General features: G+C 41.8%; 4 protein-coding genes across 12 annotated transcripts; 1 reads left to right on the plus strand and 3 right to left on the minus strand.

The window, feature by feature from the left end:
• Window positions 1–130: 130 nt before the first annotated feature.
• Window positions 131–4,825, minus strand: LOC135343110 (mucin-2-like). Of its 9 annotated transcripts, none has more exons than XM_064540067.1 (24): window positions 4,411–4,825; window positions 4,301–4,357; window positions 4,175–4,225; window positions 4,051–4,113; window positions 3,904–3,963; window positions 3,728–3,811; window positions 3,578–3,664; window positions 3,462–3,494; window positions 3,303–3,413; window positions 3,091–3,207; window positions 2,975–3,007; window positions 2,810–2,926; window positions 2,685–2,720; window positions 2,529–2,639; window positions 2,414–2,446; window positions 2,249–2,365; window positions 2,139–2,171; window positions 1,981–2,091; window positions 1,769–1,885; window positions 1,650–1,685; window positions 1,487–1,603; window positions 1,371–1,403; window positions 1,184–1,312; window positions 131–1,039 (listed from the first exon to the last, which is right to left on the minus strand). In XM_064540067.1, exons 1-24 carry the CDS (start codon window positions 4,823–4,825, stop codon window positions 1,017–1,019), a joined length of 2,124 nt encoding a protein of 707 aa, XP_064396137.1. In that variant the 3' UTR covers window positions 131–1,016. The 9 variants fall into 9 exon arrangements, with proteins under 9 accessions (XP_064396137.1, XP_064396136.1, XP_064396135.1 ...); XM_064540066.1 differs by having other exon boundaries at window positions 1,184–1,306; window positions 3,728–3,829; XM_064540065.1 differs by having other exon boundaries at window positions 3,728–3,829.
• A 238-nt stretch (window positions 4,826–5,063) lies between these two features.
• Window positions 5,064–6,014, minus strand: LOC135343112 (uncharacterized). The gene has a single exon (XM_064540074.1). It carries the CDS (start codon window positions 6,012–6,014, stop codon window positions 5,064–5,066), a length of 951 nt encoding a protein of 316 aa, XP_064396144.1.
• A 2,489-nt stretch (window positions 6,015–8,503) lies between these two features.
• LOC135342478 (uncharacterized) lies at window positions 8,504–10,094 on the plus strand. Its single transcript, XM_064539209.1, has 5 exons — window positions 8,504–9,094; window positions 9,164–9,365; window positions 9,439–9,635; window positions 9,716–9,814; window positions 9,924–10,094. The coding sequence occupies exons 1-5, from the start codon at window positions 8,834–8,836 to the stop codon at window positions 10,092–10,094; spliced, it is 930 nt and encodes a 309-aa protein (XP_064395279.1). The 5' UTR covers window positions 8,504–8,833.
• A 2,828-nt stretch (window positions 10,095–12,922) lies between these two features.
• LOC135342372 (uncharacterized) lies at window positions 12,923–19,395 on the minus strand. The gene is made up of 23 exons (XM_064539100.1): window positions 18,819–19,395; window positions 18,417–18,720; window positions 18,168–18,325; window positions 18,002–18,096; window positions 17,497–17,745; window positions 17,143–17,269; window positions 17,023–17,088; window positions 16,842–16,916; window positions 16,722–16,791; window positions 16,174–16,300; window positions 16,077–16,120; window positions 15,752–15,866; window positions 15,505–15,614; window positions 15,342–15,453; window positions 15,108–15,261; window positions 14,932–14,998; window positions 14,802–14,868; window positions 14,650–14,747; window positions 14,448–14,574; window positions 14,050–14,091; window positions 13,899–13,985; window positions 13,346–13,403; window positions 12,923–13,271 (listed from the first exon to the last, which is right to left on the minus strand). The coding sequence occupies exons 1-23, from the start codon at window positions 19,393–19,395 to the stop codon at window positions 13,192–13,194; spliced, it is 3,009 nt and encodes a 1,002-aa protein (XP_064395170.1). The 3' UTR covers window positions 12,923–13,191.
• Between the last annotated feature and the right edge of the window lie 92 nt (window positions 19,396–19,487).

A 19,487-nucleotide genomic window follows, 5' to 3' on the forward strand; every position in this document is an offset into this window, starting at 1 on the left:
CTGTGGTGCAGCTGTTCCGCTACTAGCCACGCTTTTTTCTCACAAATCTACCGATTGAAATTCGGCCACGCCCCATTGCAGGTTATAACATCATTAGCCTCGACTCCAACCGCCCCAACTATTATAAACAGCAATCCTCAAAGATTATATGGTAACACAGACAAAATAGACAAAATAGACTACAAAAAGAACATAAAAACAATAAACAATATTATTATTACTACTGGCTACACGACATACAAAACCATGTTTTTTGAGTATCATTAAAAACAGCGTTCGGAATGTTTTCGCAATCCTGGTGGTACCATTTACTGCAACTGTCACATGACGCCATATCCCCAAACCTCGATGTGACTTCCACATCAGAATATCGGCAACTACAGTATACAGGAACCTGCGTTTTTGTGACTATTGTCTTGGGGCAATCCCTTTTTTTTGCAGCTCGTGGGAAGCGTGACAGTTCACGATTGTTGAAGCAACGCTCCAGATGAACTCTCATCATCGATTCATCGTAGCTGATTTTCAAAGGGTTTCGACCAGAACATAAATCATAAGCCATAGCGATGGCAAACAAACCACAAGAATCATCAGTATACTGAAGTTGAACATTCACAACTTGGATTGTGAAACGGTCTTTCATACAATGGAGAATCGTGCAAGACTGTTCAATAATGGTAGGGCCAGGTTCTATGTGAAGACTGTCATACAGCTGTATTTCACTTGCATCAGATGATAATTTATTTGATAAGCACGCCCAATGAAATCCTCCAACATGCATTATTTGCACAAATTCATGAGCTGACGATCTCCACTGGAGATTTTCGAGCAAGTACATAGTATCTTGAAGTCCGTTTTGATGAGGGAATTCTCTTCTGAGCAGCATATTTGCAGCAGAAATATGATTTGCTGACAGCCAAGCATTACGTTGAAGGGCTTGTTTCTCATAAAGAGAGAGACCAAGATCACTAACCCAATCTTTTAAGCACGGATTTGTTTCTGAGTCATCAAGCAATGATTCATTGGATACTTGAAAGTGTACCTACAGATACAATGACATACGTAACAAGATGCTCATAGAGCATCATAACAAATATCTTACCCCACGAAAATTACCCGCTGTATGATATACAACTCTATGATATTATCCTATGGAGTGTAACTGCACAAGTAATACATTATTTACCTTGTATGCCTTCGAGACCAGCACGTGTACTAAAGGGCGTAGATTTGACATTCCTTGCAGCACTTTCCCCGCTGCTTTTCACTGGGCTCTCAGGATCAATGACAACAACAGGAGCTTGGTCGTCTGGAGATGCATTTTACCATGAATATACAGTCAGTACAATACATGCATGTACACAAATACAAACCTGTTTTCTTTCTCCCAGTCTGAACACTCACTCCTATAAATGCACACCAGAATCACGTGGTAACAAAACAATGAGACCCACACATATACAAGTACATGCACATGCACATTACTTACCAGCGCGTGTTCTAGAGCGCGTAGATTTGACATTCCTTGTACATGTAGCACTTTCCCCGCTGCTTTTCACTGGGCTCTTAGGGTCAACGACAACGACAGGAGCTTGGTCGTCTGGAGCTGCATTTTACAGTCAGTGCAATACATGCATGTACACAATACAAACCTGTCTCAGTCTTTCTCTCAGTCTGAACACTCACTCCTATAAATGCACACCAGAATCACGTAGTACCACAACAATAAAACCCACACATATACAAGTACATGCACATGCACATTACTCACCAGCATGTGTCCTAGATCGCGTAGATTTGACATTCCTTGTACATGTAGCACTTTCCCCGCTGCTTTTCACTGGGCTCTTAGGGTCAACGACAACGACAGGAGCTTGGTCGTCTGGAGCTGCATTTTATTGGTGCAATAACATGCATGTACACAATACAATCCTGCCTTCTTTTCACGTAATAATACAACAATGAGACACATACATCACTCACCAGTAGGTATCTCAAAGCGCATACATTTTACGTTCCTTGTAGCATTTTTCTCACTGCTTTTCACTGGGCTCTTAGGGTCAACGACAACGACAGGAGCTTGGTCGTCTGGAGCTGCATTTACACAGTAAGTACAATACATGCATGTACACAATGCAAACCTGTTTTCTTTCTCCCAGTCTGAACACTCACTCCTATAAATGCATACCAGAATCACGTGGTAACAAAACAATGAGACCCACACATATACAAGTACATGCACATTACTTACCAGCGCGTGTTCTAGAGCGCGTAGATTTGAAATTCCTTGTACATGTAGCACTTTCCCCGCTGCTTTTCACTGGGCTCTTAGGGTCAACGACAACGACAGGAGCTTGGTCGTCTGGAGCTGCATTTTACACAGTCAGTACAATACATGCATGTACACAATGCAAACCTGTTTTCTTTCTCCCAGTCTGAACACTCACTCCTATAAATGCATACCAGAATCACGTGGTAACAAAACAATGAGACCCACACATTACAAGTACATGCACATGCACATTACTCACCAGCGCGTGTTCTAGAGCACGTAAATTTTACGTTCCTTGTAGCACTTTCCTCGCTGCTTTTCACTGGGCTCTTAGGGTCAACGACAACGACAGGAGCTTGGTCGTCTGGAGCTGCATTTTACACAGTAAGTACAATACATTGTACACAATACAAACCTGTCTCAGTTTTTCTCTCAGTCTGAACACTCACTCCTATAAATGCACATCAGAATCACGTGGTAACAAAACAATGAGACCCACACATATACAAGTACATGTACATGCACATGCACATTACTCACCAGCATGTGTCCTAGATCGCGTAGATTTGACATTCCTTGTACATGTAGCACTTTCCCTGCTGCTTTTCACTGGGCTCTTAAGGTCAACGACAACGACAGGAGCTTGGTCGTCTGGAGCTGCATTTTACACAGTAAGTACAATACATGCATGTACACAATGCAAACCTGTTTTCTTTCTCCCAGTCTGAACACTCACTCCTATAAATGCACACCAGAATCACGTGGTAACAAAACAATGAGACCCACACATATACAAGTACATGCATATGCACATTACTCACCAGCGCGTGTTCTAGAGCACGTAGATTTGACATTCCTTGTACATGTAGCACTTTCCCCGCTGCTTTTCACTGGGCTCTTAGGGTCAACGACAACGACAGGAGCTTGGTCGTCTGGAGCTGCATTTTATTGGTGCAATAACATGCATGTACACAATACAATCCTGCCTTCTTTTCACGTAATAATACAACAATGAGACACATACATCACTCACCAGTAGGTATCTCAAAGCGCATACATTTTACGTTCCTTGTAGCATTTTTCTCACTGCTTTTCACTGGGCTCTTAGGGTCAACGACAACGACAGGAGCTTGGTCGTCTGGAGCTGCATTTTACACAGTAAGTACAATACATGCATGTACACAATGCAAACCTGTTTTCTTTCTCCCAGTCTGAACACTCACTCCTATAAATGCACACCAGAATCACGTGGTAACAAAACAATGAGACTCACACATATACAAGTACATGCACATGCACATTACTCACCAGCATGTGTCCTAAACGGTGTAGATTTGATGGTGGTTGTAGAACTTTTTCCACTGCTTTTCACTGGGTGAGCTTGGACGTCTGGAGCTAATTAATTGAGAAGGTCAATCCACATGTGTAGATATACATCTATACATTGTGACAACTCACATGTACTAAGAGGAGAACTCTCAAAACCACCGCCACTGAATGTATACGTATCACATAGGGTATCTGACCAGTTATCCGGAGGATCTATGTACATGTACACGACTGCATGACGTATAAAGGAACACGACAATTTGTATTGTGACAGCAATCATAATTATGTTCACACATAAGCTCACCAGTTACTGTTATTTTTACAGGATTGGTGGCCTGATCCCTACTGTGATGATTGGGTGGATCTGTATGAGCACAAAACTTATACATAGTTGCTACGGATAAAGGGATAGGAGGAATAACTCCACAAGTAATAAAGGTGCATTACTTACCAAACAGAGAAAGCTGAAGAGGGCTTACAAGTAAACTGTCCTCATCGCTGTCACACACCTCATCTGTAGTACGATAAACCGAGTAAGCACAGCACATGTAACAACAGTTAAACAAGCCAAATACCTTTTGTCTCTGTCTTGCTCTTGTCTTGTTTCTCAGTCTTGCGACGGGTTCCTATAGTGTATAATATGAATGCATGTATGCAATGTACAAATAATTATGATGGTAATAAATTATTATGAAACCTACCTGTTGATTTTGGTTTCGATTCAATAAGTTTTTTTATATCATCTGATACTGCTAAACCTAACGATATAAAAGTATACTGTAATATATCTACGTGTAATATTCGGACTTACTTTTCTTTAATTCTCTGATGTACTTATTTTGCTCTTTTCGGAATTTCTCTTGTGCTTTATCCACTTCCTTTAATTCCATTTTTTGCCTTTCTTCTGAAGATGTTGCCACTCTAAATGTCTTTCTCGGCTTGATTGTTGGAAGCTTATGGATTGGCTCAGGGTAAGTTAAAATTTCTTTAAGGGGTCTTCCAGCAGTTGGATATGTGTAGTTTTTGGAAGCATCAGTTTCTTTTCTAGGAACATCAGTTTCTTTTCGGGAGTACGACTTTCGTGACGGAGTCAACAATGGCAGAAATGGCAACCCATCCACATCTTCTTCCAAAACGCTTTCCTCCAGATACTCAGGTGGCATGATTTTACTCCTGTCAAGTGGATACACTCCTGTTGTTTCAAATCCGGACTGAACATTTACCATCGTTAGTGCCTGAACCCATGCCTTCTTAAAAACGAGAATCTGCTGAGCACCTTTCCTGGATTTTGGGCCAAATATTCATGGCAGAATTGACTATAGCGAATTTTAAGGGGACCGAAAATCCCCTTATCAAGTGGCTGCGACAGGTGCGTAGTATTAGGGGGGAGAATAAAGAGAATAACTTTTTGCTTTGCTGCCAGACGGATGGTTTCAGGTGAATAGTGTGTGCTGTGTCCATCCATCAATAGCAATAATGGGCGAACAGCAGGGGCATAACGTAGAAATAAGTTATTAAACCAGATGTCGAAAAGCTCAGTGTCAATCCACCCATTATCAGAGAAAGCATGCAACGTCCCATGACTTCACCAGCTGCCATGTCAGGGTGCATGGACTTCCCATTCCAGATAACCATCGGGGGAATACAGTAACCAGCAGCACTGACACATGCAACTACAGTTATTTGGGTCTTTTTTCCACTCGTGATACATGAAGGATTTTTCATTCCTTTTTTGCAAACAACTTTTGGAGGATGGTGGTCCAGAGGCATGCCTGTCTCGTCAATATTAAAAATATGTGCTGGTGTGTCTAGAAGGTCATACTCTACTAGAACCTTCTCCAACATGTCAAAGTAACTCGAAATAACTTCTGGATCTGTGGCTTTTGCTCTTGCTACAGACAATTTAGCAGGAATTCGCAAAACTAGTTCCGAGTGTCGCTTTGTGAAGCTTTCATACCAACCATGAGTGACTGTGACCTTGACTCCTTTACGGTCGCACACTCTTTGCACAATTGCAATTACATTACTTCTGGTTTTAGGAAAGCCAACAGAGGCACATCTAATCAAGAACCTGGTCAGTTCTGCTTCTTCTGTATCAGAGAGATACTTGTTTGGGCCACTTTTGGCACCAGGAAGAGTGCTTCCTCGATAGTAATCGCCCAGTGTGGACCTAGGAATACCATATTCTTCAGCAGCACGTCGTTGACTCAACGTACCATTTCTAATAGCTGAACAAGCAGTGCTTACGGTTTTCAAATCCCAATGCTTGTATGAGGGTGGGCGATTTTTTGAGTTAACTTCACATACAGTCACAGCTTTCTTAGTACGGCTATAAAATATTCTTTCTTTTAGCGGTACCTCAGCCATATGTAACCTACAGAATAAGCAAAGACAAAAATAAATGTTCAGCACCATAATTGTGGGGTTCTAAGTTTGTCTCAAAGTGAAGTGAAGCTGTTGTTATTACACTATACAAGCACACTGTAAACCATTGCCAAAACATAGATACAAATTATGGCCATGAAGCTAGCTAGCTAGCTCATTAATTACCTAGAAGCGAGCCTAGAAGCACCTAGTACCTGGAAACACGTCTCACACAGTAGCACTTTCGATTTATCCACGTGGCAAGATAGTTTTGAAAGCAATGGGGCGTGGCCGAATTTCAATCAGTAGATTTGTGAGAAAAAAGCGTTGCTAGTAGCGGAACAGCTGCACCTAGACTCGCAAGCCGTCACTGTTGCAGGCGAACAGTAGACTGGTCAAACTCTGTGTTGAGACTCGTGTTGCACAGTCAGCATATCAGAAAATATTTTAAGTGGCTGCGGTTTTCGTGACGTCAGTATACTGCATGTGATACGTAGAGTTTTCTAGTGGAACGTCACTATTATTGATCTTGTGGTAACCGCATGCGGTTAGTTGCCACAAATATCGTGGCAAACGTTACACGAGTCTCAACACGGAGTTTGACCAGTCTACTGTTCGCCTGCAACAGTGACGGCTTGCGAGTCTAAGCTGCACCACAGAGTTTCATATTTTGCATGCAGCTAGTAGACATAGTTAGCTACTACTAGAAGTTAATCTTAGCTGGATCGTGCCTCCATACTCTAGAGAAGATCGTTGTGCCGGAAATACATGCAATTGGCTGAATATATGTACTTTCGGCAGCGCTGGAAAGTTAACTCTAACTCCGGAACACAACGTTGGTTGCAAGTCTCGTTTGACTCATAGGAACATCACATCAAGAGCTCTATATAGTAGCAAAAATAAATCAATTTGCAAGTGCTGTGTTGGCGTACGAGCGGCCGATTTATCATGGTGGCTGATCTTCAGTGGTTTACTCTACTAGGCCTGGTATTGATTGTATTTGGGCGTGATCTGGGCGTGGTTTTTTAATAAATTGACTCTGGTACAACAAAAAATGAATCCTCCAACAGTGGTCTTCAACAACAGCCTCTGGGGCAGTATACAGCAGGAAATACTTCCCAGAAGACACTTCTTTGGCAGTGGCAACCAAATCTTTGTCGATTCCTTTATTGCTACTGAGGATGGCAGCAGAAACACCTCTATTGTTTAGACTCCTGCCTGGTCAATCATGAGTCTCATGATGAGAGATACAAGGGGAGAGACAATTAACAAGAACAACACTTTTGTCAACAGGAGGAGCCTTGGTCCTACCTAGCTTGTAGTCCATTAAAAAGGGTAGCAACTGATATAGCAGAGAGACTTGCCATATCCCGTTGGGAACCAGATAAACACGTCCCTTCCCTCAAACAGGAGCTTGAGAGCCTGGGCCTGTTCTGCCATGAGAGTGAGGCCATCTTGCTTCAAACAAGACAACGCGTTGCATGCCATAGCTAGCTAGCTATAAATTGAGAACATGACACGGAGCTACATTACTGTAAGTTTTACGGGAGTAAAATGCCTCTACGTACACCTTTAGTATTACAGAAAAAAAGCAGGAAACAAAATGTGAAGAATCTCTGCTTTAGTTTCCGGTTCCTGCCACGCCCAGATACAATCAATACCAGGCCGTATTTTTCAACTTCGTTCTATTAAAAAAAAATCGGCCTGGGACCAAGGCTAATCTCATTTACATCTGTGCAAAGTCAAGGGTTAACCTTGGAATGCATTGCCCTGCTACGCCCACTCATTTACCTTTTACTTCTGCCTTTTCTGATTTCTGGCTTTCTGGTCCTACATGCGCGTGCATGCGAAATGTATAGACTGTTACTGTTAGCAATCAGAATGGCTACTCAACAAGAGTATGAGGACATACTGTTGTACAAGATGCTGCCAGCAATGCTGGCCAGAAGAAATACAGAGACGGGCTTTCCACTAATGACAAGAGAAGTATAAGAGACAAAGCTCAAAGATATGCTCTGCAGCAACAATGCTTATACCTGCCTGAGAAGGACAGCACTGGCATGCATAGAATGAGAAGAGAGTTGTGGTGAAGCAAGAGGAGAAAAGCAGGATACTAAACATGTGCCACGATGGACTGGATGGAATGCATTTTGGGAGAGACAAGACCTATGGAAAGGTATATTTATCATCATATCTTACAAAGTATAATTATATCTGTTTCATGCATGTAGGTTGCTCAGGATTTCTACTGGAAAGGCCTACATGCTAATGTCATACAGCTCTGCAAGCACTGCAACAAATGCCAACGAACGAATCACCAACTGGAGAAGCCCAGAGCAGAACTACATCCCATCCCTGTGACAAAAGTCTGGTACAGAGTTGGTATTGACTTGGTAGGACCTCTACCTGAAACAAGCTCTGGAAACAAGTACATTATCACGCTCTCAGACTATTTCTCTAAGTGGCCTGAGGCTGTCCCACTCCCATCAAAATCAGCAGAAGGTGTAACAAAATTTCTGTTTGACACATTTTGCAGGCATGGGTGGCCAAAAGTGATTCAATCAGACCAAGGAAGAGAGTTTGTCAACGAAATTAACACCCGACTTTTTCAGTTGACTGACATACAGCACTGCATATCAAGTGCTTACCACCCACAAACAAATGGCCTTGATGAACGCTTCAACCAGACTCTAGTGAACACTCTCAAGAAGGTAATCGATTCTAGTACTGATGACTGGGATCAGCATCTCTCTGCTGCTCTTTTTATGCCTATCGCATATCAAAACAGGTAAAATTTTAATTATTATATCATGCATGCATATATTATTTTTTGATTGTAGGCGTCATCAAAGTACACACCCTTTTTCCTAATGTTCAATCGCCACCCGCGGAAAGCTGTTACTTTTAATATGGATCAACGAGATGGTGCCGACGCTATAGAAGATAGAGGAGATGCTGACCAATTGAGTGGAGAGGAGACTGAAAATGAAGAAGACAGAGAAGACATGGATGGAATTCTCCGAAGGTTGATAGAAATTCGTGACTGCTGTCACCTCAATGCCAAGGAGAAAATTGCTGCTGCACAGCAAAAACAGAAGCAGCAGTATGACAACAAGCATAACTCTTTGAAGGTATTATTTTATATAGCAAACTTTAGCTTATTTTTAGCCATTTTTGTCGTAGAGTTATTTTTGTCGTAGAGTTATCCAGTTGGCAGCAGTGTCATGCTAAAGAATATGGCCAATTCTCATCGAATAGGAGGGAAAATGGACTGCACCTGGAAAGGTCCATATATTGTCCATAAGATCCTTGACAAGGGTAGATACGAGTTGCAGTCTGGGAGCGGCAAAGTATTGAAAAAGTGTTATAATGGGGTACTGCTAAAGGAATACTACTCTCCAGGTAAAGTGTGGCTAGCAATAACCTCCTTCTGTCGTGTTCCTTGCTATATAATTATGCTTAAAACATTTTACAGAAACCAACGATGAAGAAAACACTCTTCCTGGCTCTGAAGACAACCACTCTTCTCCAGTTAAATCACCTCCTAAGAATAAACGAATGCCTGACGTACCCTCTCAAAATCCTGATGTACCCTCTCAAAAGCCTGACCTACCCTCTCAAAAGCCTGATGTACCCTCTCAAAAGCCTAACATACCCTCTCAAAAGCCTGATGTATACCCTCTCAAAAGTCTGATGTACCCTCTCAAAAGCCTGATGTACCCTCTCAAAATCCTACCATACCCTCTCAAAAGCCTGACCTACCCTCTCAAAAGCAAGATAAGCGTGATAAGCGTCCTCTTGACACAAAAGATCCTTGCAAGTCACCTCCTAAGAAGAAACAAAAGAGTCAGGTAATAATATTATATCATAACATGTCTATTTTCTTGGTAGAATATTCTGTATAAGCTGCATGTGTATATATCTTGTACAATTCTTAGACTTCTGTGTATATGATTATAGGGAACGATGTGGCTGAAGACCCTAGATCTAAACCTCTTTGACAAACAAGTGTTGAGTGCAATAGGTGGTATGCTCTCAGACAACCAAAACATAACTGTGGTTAAGGGAATTAATTACCCTTTCGCAGGCAAGATCCCCCTGCGCATGGCCCCGCCTATTACCATGCCCTAATTGATGAGATCTTACCGTTTGGGTGAGCACGAAGAGTAATACCCTGACTACCTCCCAAACGAGCCCAAGCACTTCCTCCTTATTTCTTTATTCCCTAGACGTTTATCCCTCAACCCTAAACGAAACTGATTCCATAACTACCAAATCACTGACATGACAAGGGCTAAGCTACGACTCAACATAATTATTAATACAATTCCCAATGCAAACTAAAGTTTTTAGTCCACTGTCTACTTTTTTCGTATCGATTGACATTCACGGGGGACATAACACTGCCGAAATTGAAGCTAAGTGATCCCTGGGAGTCCGAATGTACAACAGGTACGCTGAACTCTCCCATCTACCCAACATTTTTATGGTTGAGTCGGGGACTCCGCGTGCCCCAGCTGTCGTTGCTGCACCTATACGAAACGAGTGCCCTGCATAGTCTTTGGCCTGCAGCCCAGCTTTTGTCATAGCCTCCCGGACTGTATCCACGAACCGAGTTTTTGACAATAGGCGACCATCCACAAACCTGAACAAAAACCCCGGGTCTTGTCCCCGAATAGCTAGGTAAGACAAGAGTGCTGCTATTGGACAGAGCGGACCTTCGGCTCGCCCCAACACAATATCTACCCCTTTTCGAAGGGGGTCTGTCTTCGATGCTTTCAGACGTAGTTTTAGGATGGAGGGGTTGGACAAACTGTCTATCGACACGTCTGCTAAATTCATATGGACCGCCGGATCGTACCCTGCGTCTGAAGGGACAGTGATTTCCCCGGACCGAAAAAAGCCAAAGAACGCCACACAGCAAGCTGCCCATATCATGATATGGTCTGAGTTTGACCTATCATATTCCCAGATTGCCCGCAACTTCAGCAAAATTTCCGGAGTAATGGGCAACCAAATCTTAGGTTGCTTATTCGCATGCTTCAATTGGTAGGTTCTGATGCCTCTAATCACCCCTTCCAGCTTAGGCATTGAGCTTATTTTTGGGTCTGGCATGTCTTGTGCAATTTGCATGTTTCGAATTGCCGACAGGTATAACCTTTAATGGACCTATGTGAAATGCCACTTCCTGACAAAAATGACACATATTGACATAACTGATATTCATAAACTGGGAGAGGTGCAAAACTATATAGGCTACAAAATTTACTATAACCTGCAGCATACGTTCGTTGGGTGAATTTTGAAAATAGAACTCCACAGCCTGGTCCAATGCTGCGATGCCCAGTCTGGTTTGGTTAGCAAGAGCAGCTCCACTAATGCGGGAGGGATAGGGGTTGCCTGGGGTAGAGCCTGTGGGTGGAGAGAATGAAATAGGATAGCATTGTCCCTGAAAGTGCATCTGCTAGGGTATTGTCTACCCCCCTGATGTGGGAGGCGGAGACTACAAATTAAAGTTAAAACGAGCTGTGATAAATGCCAAACATCACATGACGTGCATAATGAGTTCATCTTTACTCGTCCCTGATCTGAGGATTGCCACTAGATCTACTACCACATTATCACAGCGAAATCGTACTGACTTCCTCTCCCACAAGTGCCCCCACATTGCTGCTGCAAAGACAACGGGGATCAATTCCTTGATGGTGATGTGATACCTCAGCATGCTAGGCGGCCATTGAAATTGAAACCAGGCTTCTTCCCCATATGCCCCACAGCCCCAATTCCCTGATGCGTCTGAAGTGACCCAGATAGTAGGGTTCAATCTGTCGAACCTGCATAACATAAACGTGCCATTCCATTTCTGGGCAAATTCGCACCACCAGCGAATGTCTGATTGGGCTGATTTGTTTATTCGTATGTCGTTGTTTAAACCTTTCCTAGCCATGGACAAATCAATCAGCCTGCGAAGGAAGCTCCTTTCTTGGCGAACTGCTTTTGAAGCATGCTGGAGTGATCCGATCAGAGACAGCAATTCTTTTTTTTACCGGCTTTGCGACCCCTCCATGTTTTCAGTATCTTCTAAGGTTTTTTAGCTTGTCTTCTGGGAGGCGGATATAGTTAACCCCACCGAGTCCAATTCAATACCAAGGAAGGTGATGGTGGTTGTTGGGTCTACGGACTTGTCTTCTTCCACCGGTGTCCTTGTGTCTCTGCAAACCTGCCTGATTATTGCGAGGTTGTTCGCACAGCCGTCCTGTCCTGGCGGGCTTAGCGTGATCATAATCATCTAGGTAATGGAATAGTGGTCCGGCTCCCCTCTGTTGCATGATCCATTGCAGTGCGTCTGCCACGGCTGTGAAGATCAGAGGAGCTGACCGCATCCCGAACGTTAATACGTTATCCCATAGGATCGTCTCTTTCTAGTTCACTCCGAGTAGGGGTCGGTCCTCTGGGTGTATGGGCACATTACGGTAAGCCTGTCTGATGTCTATCTTAGCCATCTGAGCCCCTCTTCCCAATGTCAGCAAACAATCCACGACCTCGTCCACTGACACGTAGGTTAGGCTGGAGAGTTCCTTGCCAATACCATCGTTTACACTGCATGCACCCGTATGGTGCTGACAGGTTAACGATAAGCCTCGATCCATGAGCCCGGTATGCAATGTACGTATATCCTAACTATACATGTTCTAACGGATTGGAGTCATGCTCTCTCGCCCGCTTTCTTGTTTCCATGCTTTTAGGTGTTTCCCCCGGCCAATCATAGCAATTTTCACATTGCAAATGTTTTTGTGGGTCTTGTTCCCTTGAGTTGTACAGTATGTAGAGACGTGTACTCGCTCAGACAGAATTAATATATATATATTGCTCAGAGAAAGACACGTACATTCCACCCAAAGGTGCATGTACGTACATCAATGGGTACATAAAACAAATCATGGGTACTACGTACATTAAAGTCCAGAGTAAATAAAACTATAATTATACTTCCACATACACAATCGATACCTGTCAAGAAAGGCAGACAGATAAAATGCACATGCAGTTATGATATCATTTAACTTCTGCAATCTTCAAATAATTATGGCTGATCGATATATCAAGCAAAATAATTATGATTAAAAAAGTTTACAGTAGATCTAAACAGTTGAAAAACACTGACAACGTGTTTTTATTGTTATTACTAACAAAGTGAAAGTGCATTGCATAAATTGAAGATGAAAGTTCAACAGTCTGTTGTCGATAAACTACTGCTTTCTGTAGAAGTTTGACTGTAGCTTTGGCTTGCAAACCCATTTTCATTATCTGCAAAGTATCATTTAAACGTAAAAGCTAGGCTCTCCTACGAAAACCATCAGTACCTACTACTAAGCACCCACCTTCTCTGTATGGTGAGCCAATCATGCTTATTGCGTTTGAAGTGGTACCAGTTGTAACCTGTATGCAATAATAATTGTGATAGGCATCTACTACCTAAAAAATATATTATACACACACATGTTCCAAACAAAAAAGAAGGCTAACGATTCTTCGGATAATATTCAACTGCTTAATTGGTGGATAATTTCACTTCAAGTGTAATCTAATTCTTGAGTTAATTTCCGACGCTCTGACGGATAATTAACATATTTTCTCCAATGATTTTAGTGTAAAACAAAGTATAGAAGCTGCCACTGCTTTTAACTAGCTTCTGTTCGTTCTAGAGTGAACTACACGCAGGAATTGACATTATTACATAAGTAGAATAGGTGAAACAAAACTGTAAATAGAATCATTTCTAACACTTTGAGCAAAAGGGGGGTTCCTTTGCTCCCTTGGATCTCCCCCTGTATTCGCCATTGCGTTTTTGCAAAAAGAGGGTAGTTGTCTTTCTTTTTTGGAACATGTTATATACATGTCATGCACACAAACACAATTATGCACATGCCTTACATTTATAGAAATGTCCTTTGCTGTGGTCAATCGACGTGCTTTGGAGGAAGTCAAGCAGCAGACTACCCTTTTTAGCACCTTACTCACCTATGAACCATATTGGAGTACATGCTTAGGGCACTACAAGAGATATTATGCATGCTCGTCTCACCTGCTCATTTCTTAAAATATGAAGGACAAAGAAAAGGAAACCCTGCATATCCGTACAAGACAAAAGAGTGAACTGATGAAATCGAAATTAGCACATTAGTACCCATAATGACACTTACTTATTATCATAGTGTACCGTGAAGCATGCTCCGGTACAAACAAACCAACAATAAGAGGTGGCCTGTTAAACAGGTTGGACATGTTCATGGAGGCCTTGGGTTTATGAGTGGCCACAATAGACTTACAGTACCATAACAATTAAGATTTTATATTGTAGGTATTAGAATGCTAGAATGTACAAACAGCACAGCCAAGCTACTACTACAACCAAAACACTGTAGCAGACAGTGTCAAGCATAACCTCTTGTTAGATTTGTACGAGACAGTTAACGTGCTCACCTGTAAGGAGTTGCACACTGTGAACATCCATGCAAATACTGTAGTATTTTTATTGACTGCGAAAATTCCCAGTACCCAAGTCAGACCAAGAAGAGGCAAGAGAATCGCAATGGTCTTAATGGCAGACCTATGTATATCGAATACAAGAAAATATGTGAAAAGTGATAAAAAGCTAATCCTAGTTAAAGCCTACTGGATTTACCTGACTAGCTGTGTGGTGTTGACGCCCCTCTCTGCTCCTCCATACTTTCTACTGTGTAGCAGATTACACACAGTTAGTACCAAAAACACACTGTTAACCTGCAGTCAAGAAAATAGATGAACGTACGTATATCAATATAATCATTCGCTTACACACACAATCAGTAGCATGGGACCAACAAAAGCCCAGATTGTTCCACTCTCCGTAGACAGCCAGCAACTATACAAGGGACGAATGTAACATGTTGCATCCCTTCTATGCATGATTGATTCAGAAACTCACAATCGGTCTGTTCCATACAGATCATGCTGAATCCCAACTGATACCGCAACAATAGGAATGGGCAAACCTAGCAGTCAAAACAGAGTATGGTAATATTTTAGCGTGCATTAACAACTGCATGCAACTGCCGTTGAACTATCTATTATACATTACACATTCATTACTTGTATACTCACCCCAACCTACAAGCAGAAAATAGTACCATCTCGTTGCAAGTTTTCCAAACACCTTGACTACCAGGATGTATAGCATGATCCCTTCAGCAAGCATCCAACAAAAGACACACAGAAAAAGGTAATGCAATGCAACAGCTACCACTGTACACAGTAACTGTGTGAAAAGTGCAGTTATATATAATTGTAGCATGCACTGTCACAATTGACTAGTCATACACATGCATTCCACCGTACCTTGATACTAACTACACTCTCGATGCCTGCAATGAACACTACCAGGGCTAAGCACAGTGACAGACAGAAGTTGATATGAATGTATAAAAGAATTCCTTTGTTTAAGCGTTTGCTGCATGGACAAAGTACACTTTAATCTATGTACAAGGTATTCACCACTTACCCGCAAGTTACGAGTATCAGCAAAGATAAAATGAGACAGAGAAGAGAAATACCAGAGCCTACGTAAGACATTACACTGAGAGCTTTATCTTCAACCGTTGCAGTCACATTCTACAAATAATCATTTCATGTGCCATTGATTAAAATGTTGTCATTATACTCAGAGAAAACAAGTTAAGGAGTGACCAAGCAACATAAAAAGTAGAAATAGGGGTGGGAAGAGGCTTCAATATAAAGTGCATGCTCACATTGTCAGGTGGTGTCAAGCCAACAAGAACAGCAAAGGAAGTCAAGTGAGTGGTTGTGCAGATGTACGTCCCATCAGGTGAAACCCTAGTAGTAATCCCTGTGGCAGACCAGTGACTGTAGGTGCAAGAACATACCGGTACGTACTATTTTGACCTTCCATACATTGTTTTGATGTCTAGCATCCTATACCGATGTCAAGAATATACACGTATGTATGGTGATACCCAAAAATTGAATAGTAATGGCTGGGTGCTCAACAGTTATTAGTCAGTATAATTATTAATATATTAAGCATACAGCATGTATAGTGGCTTGCGGCGATACCTGATATTGAAGTCCCAAAACATGCACGAATGATTCATCACTATCTGTATATACAAAATTAATAAAATCAACATCTTATACGTCAGCAAAACTTAACTGTTCCATTAACTGACATCGGATTAAGGTGTAATTCGACAGGATACTCCTTAATAGGAAAGGCAGAATTGGCTTGATCTGGTACAGTCAGCATCAACAGACGGGAGTTTACAAACAGTTCAGTTTGGCTGTAGATCAGAAGTGTTGATGCTAATTGTCTTATACAGCCTACAACTCCCAACGTCTTGGTAAGTAGGAGTAACTCTAATTTGTTATTGACTAGAAATTAGGGCTACTTATAGGGTTTCTTTTAGGAGTTTGCACAAGTGGGGTGAAAATGTGGGTTCCAAATAATTAAGGGGGTGATTGATAGGAAATTTACTTGCTCCAAGCGAGTGATAGAACATTTCAAGCGGTGAAAATCACCCGCCAACCCGCACTAAAATAAACCTTGCTAGCCTAGGGACACAAGTGAGGAAAAACGTCTATGTGGTGTCACATCATGCCTGTGTATGCATTAATTTACCACCAAACAAACCTTCAATTTGAAAGCCATAATTATGCCTTAAAAAAATTATAGGAGTGTAGGAATGCAATCTACTCACTTACATGTTTGAAATTTGATCCAAATAGAGTGGTAGAGCTTGGACCAGTGCAGTAGCCACAGAAGAAGAACAGTCTATACGCACGTAGAGTAAGGCAATTATTTACACGTTGGTTTCAACACACCTATATTGCCTAGAGTTTGTGCACACAGCAACTGCACTGGTATTAGGACAAAATTCTTTGGTTCATCACTATTCACTGTACATGAGTGGAATAAAGGTTACTTGATGAGGAAAGTAACAAAGGATATAAGAGCTTTTCATGACATATAACATGTAATGAATGATGCACATGTATACTGTACTTTGTGGGAAGTATGCTGTGTAGTATCCATCCTTTATGGCCTGTGGTGTCACTCGCTCTATCAGTGCTACATTTAAAGCAAGGGATGCTCATTGATGCGACAGATTTGCTCAAAACTTACAGAGGATATTTGTTCCAACAAACTGGAACGGCTGGTCAGTTACTTTTCTCCCAGCCATGCTCAAAAGCTGCTCCATTCCTGCCAGCAAGGCCGAGGATGCACTGTTTTCCCCATTCATTGAGTTACGCTATGAAACAGATGATGTATTATTACAAACACGTACAGGAGCACAATAATCTATTTTACTACCATCTTTGATATGAATGTCAAGGTAGTGTGTCAATGATGAGTTGCCCCAATGCCATGCAGATATAAGACTATTGCAAATGGGAAACATTACCCCACCATAATTATGATGTGCATTAAAGTGCTACAAGGACAAACACATACACCAAGCCCTAAATACATGCACACCTGTTGCAATAGTTTCCAAACACTTTGATTGTTGAGAATTTTGTCCAGGAGAGGCATAATTCCTCCATTTTGAAACAGCGTCAGGTTGCTTGTTTCGTAGGATTTAGTCAGAGACTCAATGATCCTCACAGCTCTGGCCAGGGACTGCACATCCGATGCGTTACTCAAGCTCCACAGAATGGACAGGACTACCATTGAGCCATTAAGGTTCAAGTCCCCAGAATCCAATATGTTTTTTACGAGTGTGTCCTACAGTAAGTACATGTACAACTTCATTTAACAACCTCAGACAAACGAACATGACTTACATGGAACATTAAAAGATAATGTTGTTATGGTAAACCACGGTACTTACACAAAAGGTGACGTGGTTGAATGTGGTATGCACACCCAAACACCCACACATTCGAGCAACCAACTAAAACCGACATTGCTGTATTTGACACGTACCAACAATTAACTACATACCGGGTATATACTTGTCATAAAACGAAAAATAGCTTACACAGAGAGCTCCATTAGACACAACATCATCAGTGCACATCTGGAGACACAGGTTGAAATTCACTTGGTCACACAAGCTAGATTCCAAAATTGAGTCTGTGCAGTGAAATGAAATGTTCCTTTACCTGTCTAATTGCACAATGCCATGCAACAATGTATCTACCTACCATTATGTGTCCACTGCACCGGGAAAGATGCATAGCGGCTGTAGAAGGGTCTAGACGCACTACGTGACTGACATTGGCTGTTGAGTGTATTGGTGAGATTGCGTTGAAAGATTATCCTCGCTTCACCGACATTAACTTTGTTCCAGTCGCCGGAACACCTGAATAGTCAACAATAAACATATACCTATAACATTGCTGCATGCAATTAAGTGTTCATTACAAGTGCCAAACATAATGTGGAATTCTTACCTGAATGCTAGGTAACTGACAGATGAGTTTAGATCAGTCCTGTTAATTCCAGCACTTCGAATAAATGTTGAATTGCCACTCACTACTTCACAGAGCAAACCAACACCATCTAAACTAGCATTAATACTCTGTTGCTCACAAAATGGTGTTGACCCCCCAATTAGAATGACATCTTCTCCGATATCATTAATAGCCAAATTTTCTACTACAAACCATGAGGTGTTAGTACCTACTGCAGAAATGACTCTGCCAATCCCAGAACAAACGTCAGTGGGTGCTAGATGAATTTCTTTTATATTGCATTCTATAATACAGAGAAAGAGGATGGAATCAGCACAATATTATTATGCAGACTATAATTATGCTTTGTTCAAACTTATAATTTATATGCAGCGCACTCACCAACATTTTCCCATGAAACGTTCAGAATGACATTGCACCTCTCATACCCAGTTAACGAAATATTAGTGCTCTCCAGTTGTAGAGCCAGCCCCAAATATTCTTTAGTACCCAGTGCAGTACTTTTAATATCAGAATCTTCATTATCTTGCCCAGAGGATGACAAAATACTTTTATCTTCATTATCTTGCCCAGAGAATGACAAAATACTTTTATTGTCCTCAGACCACTCACACCTGACTGCAACAGCAAAGTGGCTACAAGGAGAGTTAGTTGTGTTCATATCGAAGACACTGCACTCTATGCCAGGAACATCGGAGGGGCCAGACTCAAAAAAATCATCAGCAGTTGAACAGAACTCTTCGTCATTGTCGAATAATGTAACATGCTTTTCATCTGCCAATTTGTAGTACTGGTAGTTAAAGCAGAGAACTCTGTGCTCTCCAGGACTCAATGTGAGCACCTGAACACTCCCTCCAGGTATGGAATCCATTGGGCACTCCGGAATGCATTGAGTAGATGCAGTATTGACTTGCAGTACAGCCAAGCAACTAAGCACACTAAGAGCACGATGAAGCATTTCTGAAAATACACTATCTAGCAGGATACACTACCACTATAGTACAGATGGCTGCAAAACCAATTTATATAGGAGCAGCCACAGTTTTAATA

This window comes from Halichondria panicea, chromosome 10, assembly GCF_963675165.1.
Source record: "Halichondria panicea chromosome 10, odHalPani1.1, whole genome shotgun sequence".
In the NCBI taxonomy this organism is placed as follows: Eukaryota; Metazoa; Porifera; class Demospongiae; order Suberitida; family Halichondriidae; genus Halichondria; species Halichondria panicea.